This window comes from Mchenga conophoros, linkage group LG23 (assembly GCF_057382185.1).
Source record: "Mchenga conophoros isolate Kocher_MC1m ecotype Shallow Benthic linkage group LG23, M_conophoros_male_GT1.1, whole genome shotgun sequence".
NCBI lineage: Eukaryota > Metazoa > Chordata > Actinopteri > Cichliformes > Cichlidae > Mchenga > Mchenga conophoros.
In genome coordinates, this window is record NC_140547.1 from 45,469,518 (window position 1) to 45,486,232 (window position 16,715).

Genomic DNA, 16,715 nt, shown 5'->3' on the forward strand with positions numbered 1-16,715 from the left:
CAGTTTTTAAAACCTTAGGATGTAACTACAGCCCAGCCCATGCAGCAGTATATGAATGACTAACCTCGTATTGTGGATGGATTATCTCAGTTGTTCTCCTGGCTGAAGTTTGGTCCTTTTACAGCATCCTGCCATGCGATTACATTTGTTCCTGACCACCGAGAACACTGACGTTAAATTTTATCGAGTGGAAAAAAAGTTAGCTTGTTTATATTATGCTAACATAGCTGTGTCGCTAGCGGTCACGTAGCACATCATTATATACCAGCTAGCCCAACTTCAGTAACCCTACAAACGTCACTGCTGTTTAGTTTTCTGTCTTCATTTATGCTGGAAGTGATAGCAGAGCTGTACGTTTGAATTTGTTTCCAAAACCCCACAGTCAGGACATGCTATATTGTATTTAGATAGAAGCTAGCGAGCTAACTTCTAACTCTGTTAAATGTCATAAATTCCGTTTTCATGGATACCTGGATGTTAAACTCAATTGTTACACCTGGTAGAGCAGAACGCTGATCATTTTATTAAAGATGAAAGACTTTAGACAGTTTTTCAACTCTCAGTAATGCCATAGTGATCGTTTGATATATGGACCTGCAGCGGAGTTTAGACCCAGACACGGCTAGTGACGTCAGACTGAACAACCGGATAGTGATGTGTTGTGGTGCTTTGCTCCCACCCCTTGTGTTCCGTGTTTTCGTCTATTCGTACTATTAGTTTTTAGGTTTTTGCTTAGTTTCCATGCTCACCTTCGCCATTTCTGTTTGTATCACCATGTGATGAATAAACTCACTTGCATCTGAGCTGCCTGCATAAAGGGTCCTTTAATAATTTACACACGGCTCGCAAACCGTGACGAAAACACTGGAAAAATTGGGCTGTTCTAAAACGTTTGACGGGTAGTGTATATATTTAGTTTATATATTTTCTTTATTTATAATAGTTTGTTTTATATTGTAGCAAAGTGTTACTTGGATACTTCTCTATGTGCTTCTTCATGTGCAATTTTGTTGCATTCTGAGCCTTAGAAATTTATTGTGATGAACTGCTGTTAGAATCAAGTTAAATTCTGATAAATCAGACAATTACCTCTCCAGCTGTTGTTACAGTCTTTGTTTATCGGGTCCTTACAGGGTAAAAGATGACGACACCTAAAGAAATCCTTCTGGGGACTTTGAAGGATTTGGGACGTGATGACTTTGAAGAATTTAAGTGGCATCTGAAGAACAATGGGTCTGTAGAAGGTTTACCAGCAATCCCAGAGAGTGAACTGGAGAATGCAGAGAGGACGAACATAGTGGATCTGATGTTTGATACCTACTCTATCAACACTTTTGAAGTCACTAAAAATCTTTTGGGGAGGTTAAACAGGAATGATCTGTTGGAGAATTTAAATAAAACCATCCCAGAACCCACAGGTAAGTCAGGGAATGACTAAACAAAAAATACATAAACAATAAAAACATTAGTTAACATTACACAGGTGCCATTAAAATCCATATAAATAATAAATCCAAAACACTTGCCAACACTTTCAGGAGTGAGAGACTGCAGAAAGCCAACAGTTTATGTTTTATGCATCTGCACAAATAACCTCCTGTGTACACATGAATATCTGCTCTTTGGGTTGGTTTGATTAAAATGGGACCAGCAGCAGGTTTTCTGCCCATTTTACAGATTTATATTGTCAGATTGGTTTTAGAGCTGTTTTATCAACATAAATGAGGCGACAACAACAGTTTGGGACACGTCACAAATATGATCAAAGTGCTATTTCTTAAATCTATTTACCAGTTGAAGGTAAAGTTTAAAAAAATGGCTACCATTTCTTTCTGCTGTTTGGAGACCCAAACAAAAAAATGCCCACACAGTAAATGCTTTTTATTATGGTTGATAAACAGGACACTAAGGTGATTGGTCAAAGGTTGGAGGAAAGCCACAGTTCTCCTTATTTGACTGAAATCCACCATTTCAGCTCATGTTTTTTCTTCTGCAGCTTTCTTGGAGATTCCACTTCAGCCTTCTGCTGGCAACGCTCCCGTTACCAAGCTTCCCTTAGGCAGTATCATTAGAAGACATAGCATACATTTACACTGCTATGCAGATGACACCCAGCTCCATCTGTCCATGAAGCCAGATAACACACACCAATTAGTTAAACTGCAGGAACGTCTTAAAGACATAAAGACCTGGATGGCCGCTAACTTTCTGTTTCTTAATACAGATCAAACTGAGGTTATTGTACTCGGCCCTGAAAATCTTAGAAATATGGTATCTAAGCAGATTCTTACTCTGGATGGCATTACCTTGGCCTCCAGTAACGCTGTGAGGAACCTTGGAGTCATTTTTGACCAGGACATGTCCTTCAACGCACATATTAAACAAACATGTAAGACTGCTTTCTTCCATTTGTGCAACTAAAGTTAGAAATATCCTGTCTCAGAGAGACTCTGAAAAACTAGTTCATGCATTTATTACTTCCACGCTGGACGACTGTAATTCATTATTATCAGGAAGTCCAAAAAACTCCCTGAAAAGCCTTCAGCTAATCCAAAATGCTGCAGCAAGAGTCCTGACAGGGACTAGAAAGAGAGAGCATATTTCTCCTGTATCGGCTTCCCTTCATTGGCTTCCTGTTAAATCCAGAATTGAATTCAAAATCCTGCTCCTCACATACAAGGTCTTAAATAATCAGGCCCCATCTTATCTTAATGACCTTGTAGTACCATATCACCCTATTAGAGCACTTCGCTCTCGCTCTGCAGGCCTACTTGTTGTTCACAGAGTATTTAAAAGTAGAATGGGAGGCAGAGCCTTCAGTTTTCAGGCCCCAAAAAGATAGTTGGGTTTTTTTCTGTTGTATTATTGTAGGTTCTTTATCTTACAATATAAAGCACATTGGGGTGACTGTTGTTGTTATTTGGAGGAATTAAAAAAAAACCGTTTATACTTGAAATTCTTTCATTTATTCTACATATTTATTCATCACTGGCTCCATATTGTTGTTTATGTAATATGTGAAATGTTGCTAGTATTGATTTGGTGCTGTATAAATAAACATAATTAAATCGAATGTGTCTCTATAAAACCTGCCCTCAGTTATAACCCAAGTGTCAGGGCTCAATGGCTCATGAAAAGGAATGGAGTCAAGCACAGAACCAAAAAACGGAGGCTGAGTGACTTTTAACAGAAATGTATTTTACTAGATTTCTTGACGGAGAAAGCTGAATCACGGCTAAATTCAACAGCAAGCGAGGTATTATGAGAAGTGCAGAGCTGAGGCCAGAACATAAGCTGAGGCAGGTCAAAGGAACAACAGGGGCAGAATCGGGCGAATAGAAACTATCCAGGATCACTGGAACAAAGGAGAGAATAATCAGAGTGGTCCACAGTGTAGTGAATGAGTCCAAGATTTAAAAACTAAGAGGTGTTACGTGGCTGCAGGTGGAGATCAGCTGGAGGAGGAGATGAATTAAATCTGGGTACAGAGTGAGATGTGGGTGCACAGGGAGGCAGGCAGCTGAGGATGGCAGTTTGCAAGAGTGAGTTTTCCCAGCAGTGGCAGGCCAGAATCCTGAGGCGTGACTTATGGCGAGAGTTGGAAGATGTATCCAGGTGCCGACTAGGGAACAGGAAAAGAGGGTTACGCGAAACAAGCTGAGGAGCACAAGACAAAATGTGAGGCAGAGAACTAACTGTGGTAAGCACACAATCTGGAGAAGGTTCATTGTGAGTGCTGCTCATAAATACTGCCGGAGTAATTCGCAACAGGTGAGGAGCACGGAGGAGTGAGGAGGGCTCCACCCAGGGGAGGAGAGCTGATGCTGTGGAAAGTTACTCAGACTCACTCGGATCATGACACCAAGAGTCCAGTGAACTGAACACATAACCACAGTAACCAGAATGCAGTTTTCTCATTTGTGTCATTTTCTGTTTATTCATGCAGAGATTCTCACTGAGTGTCAGCTCAAACTCAAGTCAGACCTGAAGCAGAAGTTCCAGTGTGTGCTCGAGGGGATTTCTACAACAGAAAACCCGACCCTCCTGAGTCAGATCTACACAGAGCTCTACATCACAGGGGGAGGGACTGCAGAGGTTAATGATGAACATGAGGTCAGACAGATTGAAACACCATCCAGGAAACCAGACAGACCAGAAACAACCATCAGACAAGAAGACATCTTTAAACCCCCACCTGGAAGAGATAAACCAATCAGAACAGTGCTGACAATGGGAGTGGCTGGCATTGGGAAAACAGTCCTAACACAGAAGTTCACCCTGGACTGGGCTGAAGACAAAGCCAACCAGGACATCCAGTTCATGTTTCCATTCACTTTCAGAGAGCTGAATCTGCTGAAAGAGGAAAAGTTCAGCTTGGTGGAACTTGTTCATCACATCTTTACTGAAACCAAAAAAGCAGGAATCTACATCTTTGAAGACTTCCAGGTTGTGTTCATCTTTGATGGTCTGGATGAGTGTCGACCTCCTCTGGACTTCCACAAAACTACAATCCTGACTGACCCTAGAAAGTCCACCTCAGTGGATGTGCTGCTGATAAACCTCATCAGGGGGAAACTGCTTCCCTCTGCTCGCCTCTGGATAACCACACGACCTGCAGCAGCCAATCAGATCCCTCCTGACTGTGTTGGCGTGGTGACAGAGGTCAGAGGGTTCACTGACCCACAGAAGGAGGAGTACTTCAGGAAGAGATTCAGAGATGAGGAGCAGGCCAGCAGCATCATCTCCCACATCAAGACATCACGAAGCCTCCACATCATGTGCCACATCCCAGTCTTCTGCTGGATCACTGCTACAGTTCTGGAGTTTGTCATGAAGAACAAAGAGAGCAAAGATCTGCCTAAGACTCTCACAGAGCTCTACCTACGCCTTGTGCTATTTCACCTAAAAACGAAGGACATCAAGTATGATGGAGGAGCTGAGACAGAGTCATGCAGGAAGATCATTGAGTCTCTGGGAAAACTGGCCTTTGATCAGCTGCAGAAAGGAAACCTGATCTTCTATGAATCAGACCTGACAGAGTGTGGCATCGATATCAGAGCAGCCTCAGTGTACTCAGGAGTGTTCACACAGATCTTTAAAGCTGATGAGTGCCACATGTTCAACAACGTTGTTTACTGTTTCATCCATCTGAGCATTCAGGAGTTCTTTGCTGCTCTTCATGTCTATCTGACCTTCATCAACTCTGGAGTCAACCTGCTTAAGAAACAATCTCCTCTCTTTAAAATCTTCCAGAAAACACTTACTGTAAAAGACTTCTACCAGAGTGCTGTGGACAAAGCCTTAAAGAGTCCAAATGGACACCTGGACTTGTTCCTCCGCTTCCTCCTGGGTCTTTCACTGCAGACCAATCAGGATCTCCTATGCATGCTGACACAGACAGGAAGTAGCTCACAGACCAATCAGGAAACAGTTCACTACATCAAGAAGAAGCTCAGTGGGAAACTGTCTGCAGAGAAAAGCATCAACCTGTTCCACTGTCTGAATGAACTGGATGATCGTTCTCTAGTGGAGGAGATCCAACAGTCCCTGAGTTCAGGATGTCTCTCCACAGATCAACTGTCTCCTGCTCAGTGGTCGGCTCTGGTCTTCATCTTACTGTCATCAGATCTGGATGAGTTCGACCTGGAGAAATACTCCCGTTCAGAGGAGGCATTGTTGAAGCTGCTGCCAGTGGTCAAAGCATCCAAGAAAGTGCTGTAAGTGAATCTATGAACAAATATGTTTAATAATGCTAGATGAATAAAAGAATATGTCTCCATTGTTATTCTTCCTCAGGCTGAGAGATTGTAAACTCTCAAAAAGAAGCTTTGAAGCTTTGTCTGAAATTCTCAGCTCCCCATCCAATCATCTGAGAGAGCTGGACCTGAGCTCGAACTACCTGCAGGATTCAGGATTGGATTTGCTGTGTGTTGGACTAAAGAGTCCTGACTGTAAACTTGAAACTCTCAGGTAAGGATACAGACTTTTTGACACTTTTTGACTCTTAAATCTGTAAGTTTATCTTGATGTGGACGTTCAAAGTCAGCACAATTTTCCTTTTAAGTTCCTGAGTTTATATTTTTGACTGTCAGGTTGTCTGGACAGATGTTTTTATTTTATTTTGTTTTTTTTACTCGTCCCTAAAGTCAGAACTAAACCCACATGTAGATGACTTTCTGTTACTGGAGCAGCCTTCCTGAAGACAGCAGTGTGTTTTCATGCTTTTAAAGCCAAACTCACCTTTCTGACCTGGCTTTCATTTATTATCTATTTTTGTTTGTTTATTATATATTTATTTCTACTGTTTAACTACTGCTCACATCTTTTATCCTCCTTTTTAATTGTTCATCTCTTTTTACCCTGTGTTTCTATATTGCACTTTGTATTTGTCATCTATATTTATCATGCACTACTTTGCTCATTTATTGTTTGGTTTTAATGTTATTAAATTCCGGTTCTTTTGGTATTCGTTATGGCCAAAAAGACACGGCTCAAAAGTGGTCTTTTTACTTTTTAAGTTATTAAATTTGTAACTGTAGTGATTTGTGTGTGTGACAGAGAGGCACTGCCAGGGATTTTTGACACAAGTTGTTCTTGTAAAATCAGTCTGTGAAGGTTCTCAGACATCCAGGTCATCGTAGTCTAAGAAGCTTGGAAAGAAAAGCGTCTGGACTTCTTTAAGTTTCCTTGAAGATGTTTCACCTCTTATGAGAGAAGCGTCTTCAGTTCTAAGAGTCAAATGGTGGAGTGGGGCAGTCAGTGAAAGGGCAATGGTGGTGGCTCAGGGTTTGTATGTTTGGGGGGTTCAGAGGGAAAAGATGAATGCAGGTCTGGAGTTGGTGTGTGAGAGCAGGGAGTGAATCTGATCAAACATGAGTGTCATGAAGCCTGTTTGCAGTTATTTGCACTGTTTTCCACTCTGGATGTTGTTTCTGTTCAGCTGTGAGTATAAAAGGCTCCATTCTACAACCTGTTTGTGTTAGTTGTTCAATAGAAACATTATTTGGTGCTGATGTTGCACTTCTTTTAGTCACAACCAAAGAGTTTTTGAAGTCTGCATCAGACTGATTTAAATGACTTTTGAATATTACTTTAGATACTTAGATTTAAAGTTCTGAAAAAAGTTTAAATACAAAGATCAGTATTGTCTAATGTTTTGGCTGCAGTGTGTTTTTGCAGACAGGTATAACAGAACATCTTTAGTGTTTAGATTTTTTAAACTTGAGTATGAATTTATACAAAATGCAGCAAGATATAAAAAAAAAACGTTTGATCATAAAATCGACTATATTGGATTCATATCGATATCGGACATAAAACGTGGCATCGTTCCATCTCTGCTTTGATTAGAGACACAGCTCTAATCAAAGAGATGGTCCGCTTGCCTCCGCCCCAGAGAGAAGGGTTACATCTCCTGGGTTTAGGTGTTTTCCAATTTGTCATCATTTTGAAAAGTTTACATTTCTTCAGTGTTGAGCAGCAGAAATGAGGCTTTACTGTCAGAGGCCGACAGCACTGAACACAACAGCAGACTGGTGGCTAATAAACAGTGAATGATGCAGAAACAGATGTTTGAAGCTGTTCTTGGAGTACACTGAGAGAGAGAGAGCTGTGCAGGCAGGAACAGCCAAAGTCAGAGAGAATTCATGAGCATATTGATCAAACGTGAAGCAGAGTTTGGATCTTCTTTTGCTGCTGCTTCACTCAGTTTTGGTTGGAGACAGATGAAACCTGCAGCTTCAGGATCTGTGAGCTGTCCACTTTCAGCCCCGACGGCGTGTCCGTGTACGTGCCGTCGAGTGAACGATCCACGCTCTGTGTTTCCATCTTTGTGTGTTTAGCTGCTCTCATTTACTGTTTTATCTGTTTGCTGCTTGTTGAAATAGTTTGTGAGCTTTAACCTGAGATTCTGGCAAAATACATTTATATTAAACATCGATTCAGGATTGAATGAATCAACATCGTTTTATTCAAATTAAAACCATTTAAATGGGAACATGAATTTTTTTACAGCCGCCTCTAATGCTGGGTAATGTCAGCTGGTCCATGTGCAGCTGGCTGTGAGGCTCAGGGAGCGTCTACAAAGTGCGACACTGAAAGAACATCATCCATAAATATTGAGTAAGAACTGGACTCTCATACAGCGAGACTCAAATGCCTTTAAACATCGGCTTATCCTGCTGATCCAAGTCCAACACTGAGTTTGTAAAAACATGTTTGTCAATCATTTTGTTTGGTTTCTGAGGAAAATGATTCAATAACTTGCTGCTAATACACAACATTTCATCATATTTCCTCATAACCCTCTTTTGTCTGACCATTTGATCCCATTTGAATTTGCAATAAAGGATCCACAGAGTTTGGTGACAATAATGACAGTAGATGTTTGTGTGAAAGTGCTGGAAGCAAATGAGTGTGTGATGTTCGTTCAGTGTTGCACTTTGTAGACGCTCCCTGAGCACTGGTCTCACAGCCAGCTGCACATAGAGACCAGTGTTGTTAGTCCAGGTCAGAAGATGACTTGTTGGAATGAAAATGAGCTTGTAGTTTGTCTGCTTTAATAATGTGACTGGAAAAAGGTGTTGGACTTCAAATATGTCCATTTCTGTCACACTTCACCTTTAAAAGTGAAGCCATGTGGTTCCTGGAAGGAAAAACACGACTTTTTCAAGTCTTTGTCCTGTTTTTATGAGAAATGTTCGACTTTAATGTGAAACATTCAGAGTTTTTTCTCTTGTTGTGTTTGTTTGAAGCTGCTTCCTGTTGGCTTCAGCTGTTTGGAGTTTCCATTTTCTAAACTTCTACATTCTGAACCTTCTTCAGCTCTGAACAGATGATGAAACACTGAATGATTTCAAGCACTTTGTCTAATAAACTTACATCTTTCATTCTTTATACAGATTGTGGAGCTGTGGTTTGTCAGAGATCAGCTGTGATTATCTGGCAGCAGCACTGAAGTCCAACCCCTCCCATCTGAGAGAGCTGGACCTGAGAAACAACAACAAGCTGCAGGATCCAGGAGTGAAGCATCTGTGTGGTTTCCTGGAGAGTCCAGGATGTAAACTTGAAACTCTGAGGTCAGTCAGCATGTTTTAGTTGTGCTGAGATGAATATGATGTGAAAGTTGTGCTGACACTAAACTGCAGACATCAGGCTGATATTATACTGATCCACACTGAGGATCTTCATGGTAAAGTCTGTTTTCTTCTTCTCTGGTTTAGTCCATTGACTGCAGCAGAACAATGTTCACATTTCAAACAGTGATGCTCAACGTATGGCCCGCGGCCCACACGCGGCCTGCCCACCTTTCCTGATTCAGAGAGAGGGGACCCTGATTAACTGTGTAGCTTCTTCCTCACAGTTCTAAGTATCAGACACAACAATGAATAATCCACAGCTGACTGTCTTTAGCAGGTCAAAGGTCACGGCACACAGCAGACAGTCAGAAATATTCTAACTCTGATCATTTATCAGTTGTGACACTGTGAGACTTGATCAGAGGTGTGATCATCACAGCAGAGGCCTTTGTGTCAAAGTCACTGAGGATCAAACAGAAACACATGAAGCAGATTTTCCTCTTCTGGCTTTTTATAGCAGATAACCTTCAAAATATTCTGCAGTCGATCAAAAACTGAAGCAAACCATGAAGCAACATGTGAACATGAGCTGATGCTGCTCAAGTGAAGCAAAGTTACAGAGGTTTGATTACAGACACAGCTGAGAGTTTGTAATCTGTCATCATTTTAAAAAGTTTCCATGGAACAGCAGAAATGAGGCTTTACTGTCAGAGGCCGACAGCACTGAACACAACAGCAGACTGGTGTCTAATAAACAGTGAATGATGCAGAAACAGATGTTTGAAGCTGTTCTTGGAGTACACTGAGAGAGAGAGAGCTGTGCAGGCAGGAACAGCCAAAGTCAGAGAGAATTCATGAGCATATTGATCAAACGTGAAGCAGAGTTTGGATCTTCTTTTGCTGCTGCTTCACTCAGTTTTGGTTGGAGACAGATGAAACCTGCAGCTTCAGGATCTGTGAGCTGTCCACTTTCAGCCCCGACGGCGTGTCCGTGTACGTGCCGTCGAGTGAACGATCCACGCTCTGTGTTTCCATCTTTGTGTGTTTAGCTGCTCTCATTTACTGTTTTAGCTGTTTGCTGCTTGTTGAAATAGTTTGTGAGCTTTAACCTGAGATTCTGGCAAAATACATTTATATTAAACATCGATTCAGGATTGAATGAATCAACATCGTTTTATTCAAATTAAAACCATTTAAATGGGAACATGAATTTTTTACAGCCGCCTCTAATGCTGGGTAATGTCAGCTGGTCCATGTGCAGCGGGCTGTGAGGCTCAGGGAGCGTCTACAAAGTGCAACACTGAAAGAACATCATCCATAAATATTGAGTAAGAACTGGACTCTCATACAGCGAGACTCAAATGCCTTTAAACATCAGCTTATCCTGCTGATCCAAGTCCAACACTGAGTTTGTAAAAACATGTTTGTCAATCATTTTGTTTGGTTTCTGAGGAAAAAGATTCAATAAGTTGCTGCTAATACACAACATTTCATCATATTTCCTCATAACCCTCTTTTGTCTGACCATTTGATCCCATTTGAATTTGCAATAAAGGATCCACAGAGTTTGGTGACAATGATGACAGTAGATGTTTGTGTGAAAGTGCTGGAAGCAAATGAGTGTGTGATGTTCTTTCAGTGTTGCACTTTGTAGACGCTCCCTGAGCACTGGTCTCACAGCCAGCTGCACATAGAGACCAGTGTTGTTAGTCCAGGTCAGAAGATGACTTGTTGGAATGAAAATGAGCTTGTAGTTTGTCTGCTTTAATAATGTGACTGGAAAAAGGTGTTGGACTTCAAATATGTCCATTTCTGTCGCACTTCACCTTTAAAAGTGAAGCCATGTGGTTCCTGGAAGGAAAAACACGACTTTTTCAAGTCTTTGTCCTGTTTTTATGAGAAATGTACGACTTTAATGTGAAACATTCAGAGTTTTTTCTCTTGTTGTGTTTGTTTGAAGCTGCTTCCTGTTGGCTTCAGCTGTTTGGAGTTTCCATTTTCTAAACTTCTACATTCTGAACCTTCTTCAGCTCTGAACAGATGATGAAACACTGAATGATTTCAAGCTCTTTGTCTAATAAACTTACATCTTTCATTCTTTATACAGATTGAAGAACTGTGGTTTGTCAGAGATCAGCTGTGATTATCTGGCAGCAGCACTGAAGTCCAACCCCTCCCATCTGAGAGAGCTGGACCTGAGAAACAACTACAAGCTGCAGGATCCAGGAGTGAAGCATCTGTGTGGTTTCCTGGAGAGTCCAGGATGTAAACTTGAAACTCTGAGGTCAGTCAGCATGTTTTAGTTGTGCTGAGATGAATATGATGTGAAAGTTGTGCTGACACTAAACTGCAGACATCAGGCTGATATTATACTGATCCACACTGAGGATCTTCATGGTAAAGTCTGTTTTCTTCTTCTCTGGTTTAGTCCATTGACTGCAGCAGAACAATGTTCACATTTCAAACAGTGATATTCAACGTATGGCCCGCGGCCCACACGCGGCCTGCCCACCTTTCCTGATTCAGAGAGAGGGGACCCTGATTAACTGTGTAGCTTCTTCCTCACAGTTCTAAGTATCAGACACAACAATGAATAATCCACAGCTGACTGTCTTTAGCAGGTCAAAGGTCACGGCACACAGCAGACAGTCAGAAATATTCTAACTCTGATCATTTATCAGTTGTGACACTGTGAGACTTGATCAGAGGTGTGATCATCACAGCAGAGGCCTTTGTGTCAAAGTCACTGAGGATCAAACAGAAACACATGAAGCAGATTTTCCTCTTCTGGCTTTTTATAGCAGATAACCTTCAAAATATTCTGCAGTCGATCAAAAACTGAAGCAAACCATGAAGCAACATGTGAACATGAGCTGATGCTGCTCAAGTGAAGCAAAGTTACAGAGGTTTGATTACAGACACAGCTGAGAGTTTGTAATCTGTCATCATTTTAAAAAGTTTCCATGGAACAGCAGAAATGAGGCTTTACTGTCAGAGGCCGACAGCACTGAACACAACAGCAGACTGGTGGCTAATAAACAGTGAATGATGCAGAAACAGATGTTTGAAGCTGTTCTTGGAGTACACTGAGAGAGAGAGAGCTGTGCAGGCAGGAAGAGCCAAAGTCAGAGAGAATTCATGAGCATATTGATCAAACGTGAAGCAGAGTTTGGATCTTCTTTTGCTGCTGCTTCACTCAGTTTTGGTTGGAGACAGATGAAACCTGCAGCTTCAGGATCTGTGAGCTGTCCACTTTCAGCCCCGACGGCGTGTCCGTGTACGTGCCGTGGAGTGAACGATCCACGCTCTGTGTTTCCATCTTTGTGTGTTTAGCTGCTCTCATTTACTGTTTTATCTGTTTGCTGCTTGTTGAAATAGTTTGTGAGCTTTAACCTGAGATTCTGGCAAAATACATTTATATGAAACATCGATTCAGGATTGAATGAATCAACATCGTTTTATTCAAATTAAAACCATTTAAATGGGAACATGAATTTTTTACAGCCGCCTCTAATGCTGGGTAATGTCAGCTGGTCCATGTGCAGCTGGCTGTGAGGCTCAGGGAGCGTCTACAAAGTGCAACACTGAAAGAACATCATCCATAAATATTGAGTAAGAACTGGACTCTCATACAGCGAGACTCAAATGCCTTTAAACATCAGCTTATCCTGCTGATCCAAGTCCAACACTGAGTTTGTAAAAACATGTTTGTCAATCATTTTGTTTGGTTTCTGAGGAAAAAGATTCAATAACTTGCTGCTAATACACAACATTTCATCATATTTCCTCATAACCCTCTTTTGTCTGACCATTTGATCCCATTTGAATTTGCAATAAAGGATCCACAGAGTTTGGTGACAATAATGACAGTAGATGTTTGTGTGAAAGTGCTGGAAGCAAATGTGTGTGTGATGTTCTTTCAGTGTTGCACTTTGTAGACGCTCCCTGAGCACTGGTCTCACAGCCAGCTGCACATAGAGACCAGTGTTGTTAGTCCAGGTGTTAAGGTTCAAAATATTGGGGATGGAGACAAGAGAAAAAACCACAATAACAACACTGGTCCGGTCGGGTTGAGTCAAACGATGATTTTAATGAACACACGCGTGGGAGATGGACACTGATGCAGACAGCCTCAAAATCTCAAAATGGTGGAGCATTGCTCAAACTTTTATAGCCTCTGGTGCCTCCACCTTATCATAAAAAGCCTAAACATTCACATGCTTTCTCTCACACAGCGCCTGAGCTACGACCTTGGCACACTCTGTTCTCTTCTACTCAGACAAATTAGACAATAACCTTCTGCGAACAGTATTTCTTATAACTCAGCAGTATAATGCATCATAAAACAATATCATTCATTCACAACAAGTCAGCAGTTTAATGTAATGCAAATCAGTTTAACTAATGCAATAGTTATCAGCTTCTTCTAATTCAGGAGGATAATGCAAACTAAAACTACATAATAATTCACAATCTTTAATTCGGGGTATAACATGGCAGAAAATAACACTCCAATCCCACAATTCCCCCTGATGAGGTCATTAAAATAATGACCTCACAAACACCCTTCAATTCAGTGTGGCCGGGTTCATCTCTTCTCACTCCTGAGGTCTGTTAAGATTCAATATTGAGGAAGGGTACAAGAGGTGATCGAAGAATAACCACACCGATCCGGCCGGGTGAAGTCAAACGATGATTTTAATGAACACACGTGTGGGAAGACAACTCTGTACGCAGACAGGAAGTAGTCTTCGACTTAATCAAAGCATGAACAGATATTTTATAGCATCAGGGTTTGTTTACTGACGCCCCTTCATGCGTCACCGGTACATTTTATACATAGATCAGATCAACATCATCATGACTTTTCACCCAGAAAATCATCTTCTATTTTCATGGCTTGGTACTTTCCGTTCTTATCTTAAAATGAATTGTTCCTCTTTCTTGCCGAGACAACAAGGACGGTTCCTCTAAATAAATCTAATTTAAAGTGTGTGTGTGTCACGACCTCACTCAGCCTCGATGTCACCTCTCGCACTTCTGACCTTTTACCAGACCAGAGGCTCACTGAGACTATGTGTATGTCTTCTACTAAATAAATGTTTTAACCAAGAACCTCTACTAAAACCTTAATATAAAATGATCTGATATATAAGTGTTTTGTAAGCATGTATTGCAATTCCTTCTATGGCTCCAAGTCACTTGCACAATAGATTGTCCGAACATCGCGCCGAACAAAGCTTCCGACCCCCAATTAATTGACCGAGCTCCAACTCTTTAATAAGCACAGATATGCATTGTGTATAAAATAGTCATAACTGCTTAAGGCCTTCTTAAAGCTATCTGTTACATTGTTAAAGCCTCGTCTTAGCCTGCGGCTCAAAATAACTATCTGCTTTCACTTCTGCATACAACTTCCTGTCAGCCTGCAACTCAGTCTTTCTGAAAGAGACACTGTTTAACCCCTGAATGCAATATAAACTCCAGATTTTATTATTAATGCAATGGTAATGATGACAATTATTTAACTATAGCAGTAAAATAATTTCCCTTCTCGACACTCCCTCTCATGACCTCTGGAACACCAGAGGTCACAATACATTATGGTTCACCAGGCCTCGAGATCTCCAGGATCCTCGCCCCTCCTGTGGTCGCCGAGATCTTCTGCAAAGGAAACAAAACACCTTTTCTTGCATCTCCCTAACTTATCCTTTTTGGGACTCTTTAATCAAAAGCATGATCCTAATTATGCTCTTAACTTATTGACTTGTATTTATGTATATTCTTCAACGTTACTCATCACTTTAAAATTCTTTAAGCGCTGGTTTCACGTCCAGTTGCTCGCTCTACTTTCCCTTATCTGATCATCAACATCCTGTGCACAAATTGTCGCTGCTACAAGTTCCTCTACTCTAAAAGAAAACAACCACTTTAATCAATTAAGTTTAAGCATATAAGCAATTACTCCTGTATACATTTCATCATAGCTAAATGCTGCCTTGAAACAACTCCTATGTGTTAACTTCATTTTAACCTCACATTTCCTATGTTATAACCCATTTTGGTATAGCCTTTTTATTTCATTTGCTCCCTTTAATGTAACAATACCTTCTAATTCTAATGTATCAGACTTAACCAAAATATATGCTTTCCTTCCTCTTTGGTCCTTTTTTAAGTTCAGTTAAAAGCTAAATGAATTTAAGGCCTTTTGCCTGGAATCAATACTGTCATGTGTGTTTCTTAACTCTGTGTCTGTAAGCGTGTGCAATCCTTCATGAACTCATATTATCCTCACAGTAGATTGGCTAATCATAGCGCTAGCCAAAGGCTCGTGACCCTCCAGAGACAAATTTGAGCCACAACTCCTTTAAAAGCACAAAATGCAATATGTATAAAAATCCTTTCTACGTAGAAGCTCCCCCTTTATCCTAAAAATACCTTCCATGTAATATCTGTATGTGTAAGCCTACATTATAACCACTTCTTCTAAAGATCAAAAAATCAAACCTGTTCTACTCCTTCAACCCTCACTAATTTTCCCTCTAAGATTTATTCACAGCTTTGAAAAACCAGCATTGTATCTTCTAAACAGGATTCAGTTCTGTCATGGTCCTGGGCCATGTTGGCCCAGTATTCTTGGTTCCTTGTATTTTCGCTCCTTATTTAGGCCAGGTTTTCTCAGGTGTCCTATTGTGGTGTTCCCTAAGTGTTTTTCCCTTTGTGACTCTTACCCCCTTGTGCCCCTCTGTGTATTTATGAGCTCTCGTCTCTCTTTGTATTTATTCCATGTTTCCCCCAGCCTGTTATGTCTATGTTCTCCCCGTACTTTCTCTGGGTGTATTTAAGTTGTGTCTTCTGTTATGGTAGTTGCTGGTTCGTCTGTGTTGTTTCCCCTCGGTCTCCCTGCGTCTCGTTTCTGGTTTGTGTTATTAGCTTACCCAGTTTAGGTTTCCGGTTTCTTGTTTTTCCACCAGTGCTGTTTTGTGCCCACCGTTGTAAATAAATATTCACCTGCACCAGAGCTGCCGCCTTTTGGGTCCTTTTCTACAACTCCACACGGCTTGCCTCGCAAACCGTGACAAGTTCACCTTTAATCCTTTAACCTTAACTTAAAAATAACAGTTTCAGTTTTACCATATCCAAATGATCAAAAACCCAAAAGGTCCTAAAATGATCCTAAATTATTAAACAATTAAATTAATAAACCCTAAGCCCCCCTTTATCTTGATACATTTCATGTGTCAAGATACTATACAAAACTTAAAAATGCTCAGTTTCCCCACTCATGATCCAATCTATGTCATAAAAATAAACTTAAAACAGAACAGTTATCAGTCATGTGTTACTTCAATTAATGATAACTGAGTTTCATCAAAAATATTTCCCCTTTAGCATTTGGCATTCTCCCAACAATATACTATAATCCCATAATCTAACCCCAGTCAACAAAACAAAACAGAAATTTTCTCTGGTAAAAACAAATTGTTTGTCCACATTAATTCATCCTCACATTCACTCACACATTCACTCACATGCAGTCACACCATGTATTTGCTGATAGTGGAGCTTCCCGCACGATCAGATACTCCACCCTCAGCAAAATGAGCTCCGTCATTTTTTATTTTCCATAGGAAAATA

The 16,715-nt window shown here is 40.8% G+C and overlaps 1 protein-coding gene across 1 annotated transcript; it reads left to right on the forward strand.

Annotated features, from left to right (window-relative positions):
* Window positions 1-1,141: 1,141 nt before the first annotated feature.
* LOC146548122 (NLR family CARD domain-containing protein 3-like) lies at window positions 1,142-5,721 on the forward strand. Its single transcript, XM_085266221.1, has 2 exons — window positions 1,142-1,418; window positions 3,947-5,721. Exons 1-2 carry the CDS (start codon window positions 1,142-1,144, stop codon window positions 5,719-5,721), a joined length of 2,052 nt encoding a protein of 683 aa, XP_085122347.1.
* The last annotated feature ends 10,994 nt before the right edge of the window (window positions 5,722-16,715 follow it).

Coding starts and splice junctions, on each gene's coding strand:
- LOC146548122 (XM_085266221.1), top strand. CDS start 1,142: ATGACGACACCTAAAGAAATCCTTCTGGGGACTTTGAAGGATTTGGGA. Junction 1,419..3,946: donor AACCATCCCAGAACCCACAG/GTAAGTCAGGGA, acceptor TTATTCATGCAG/AGATTCTCACTGAGTGTCAG.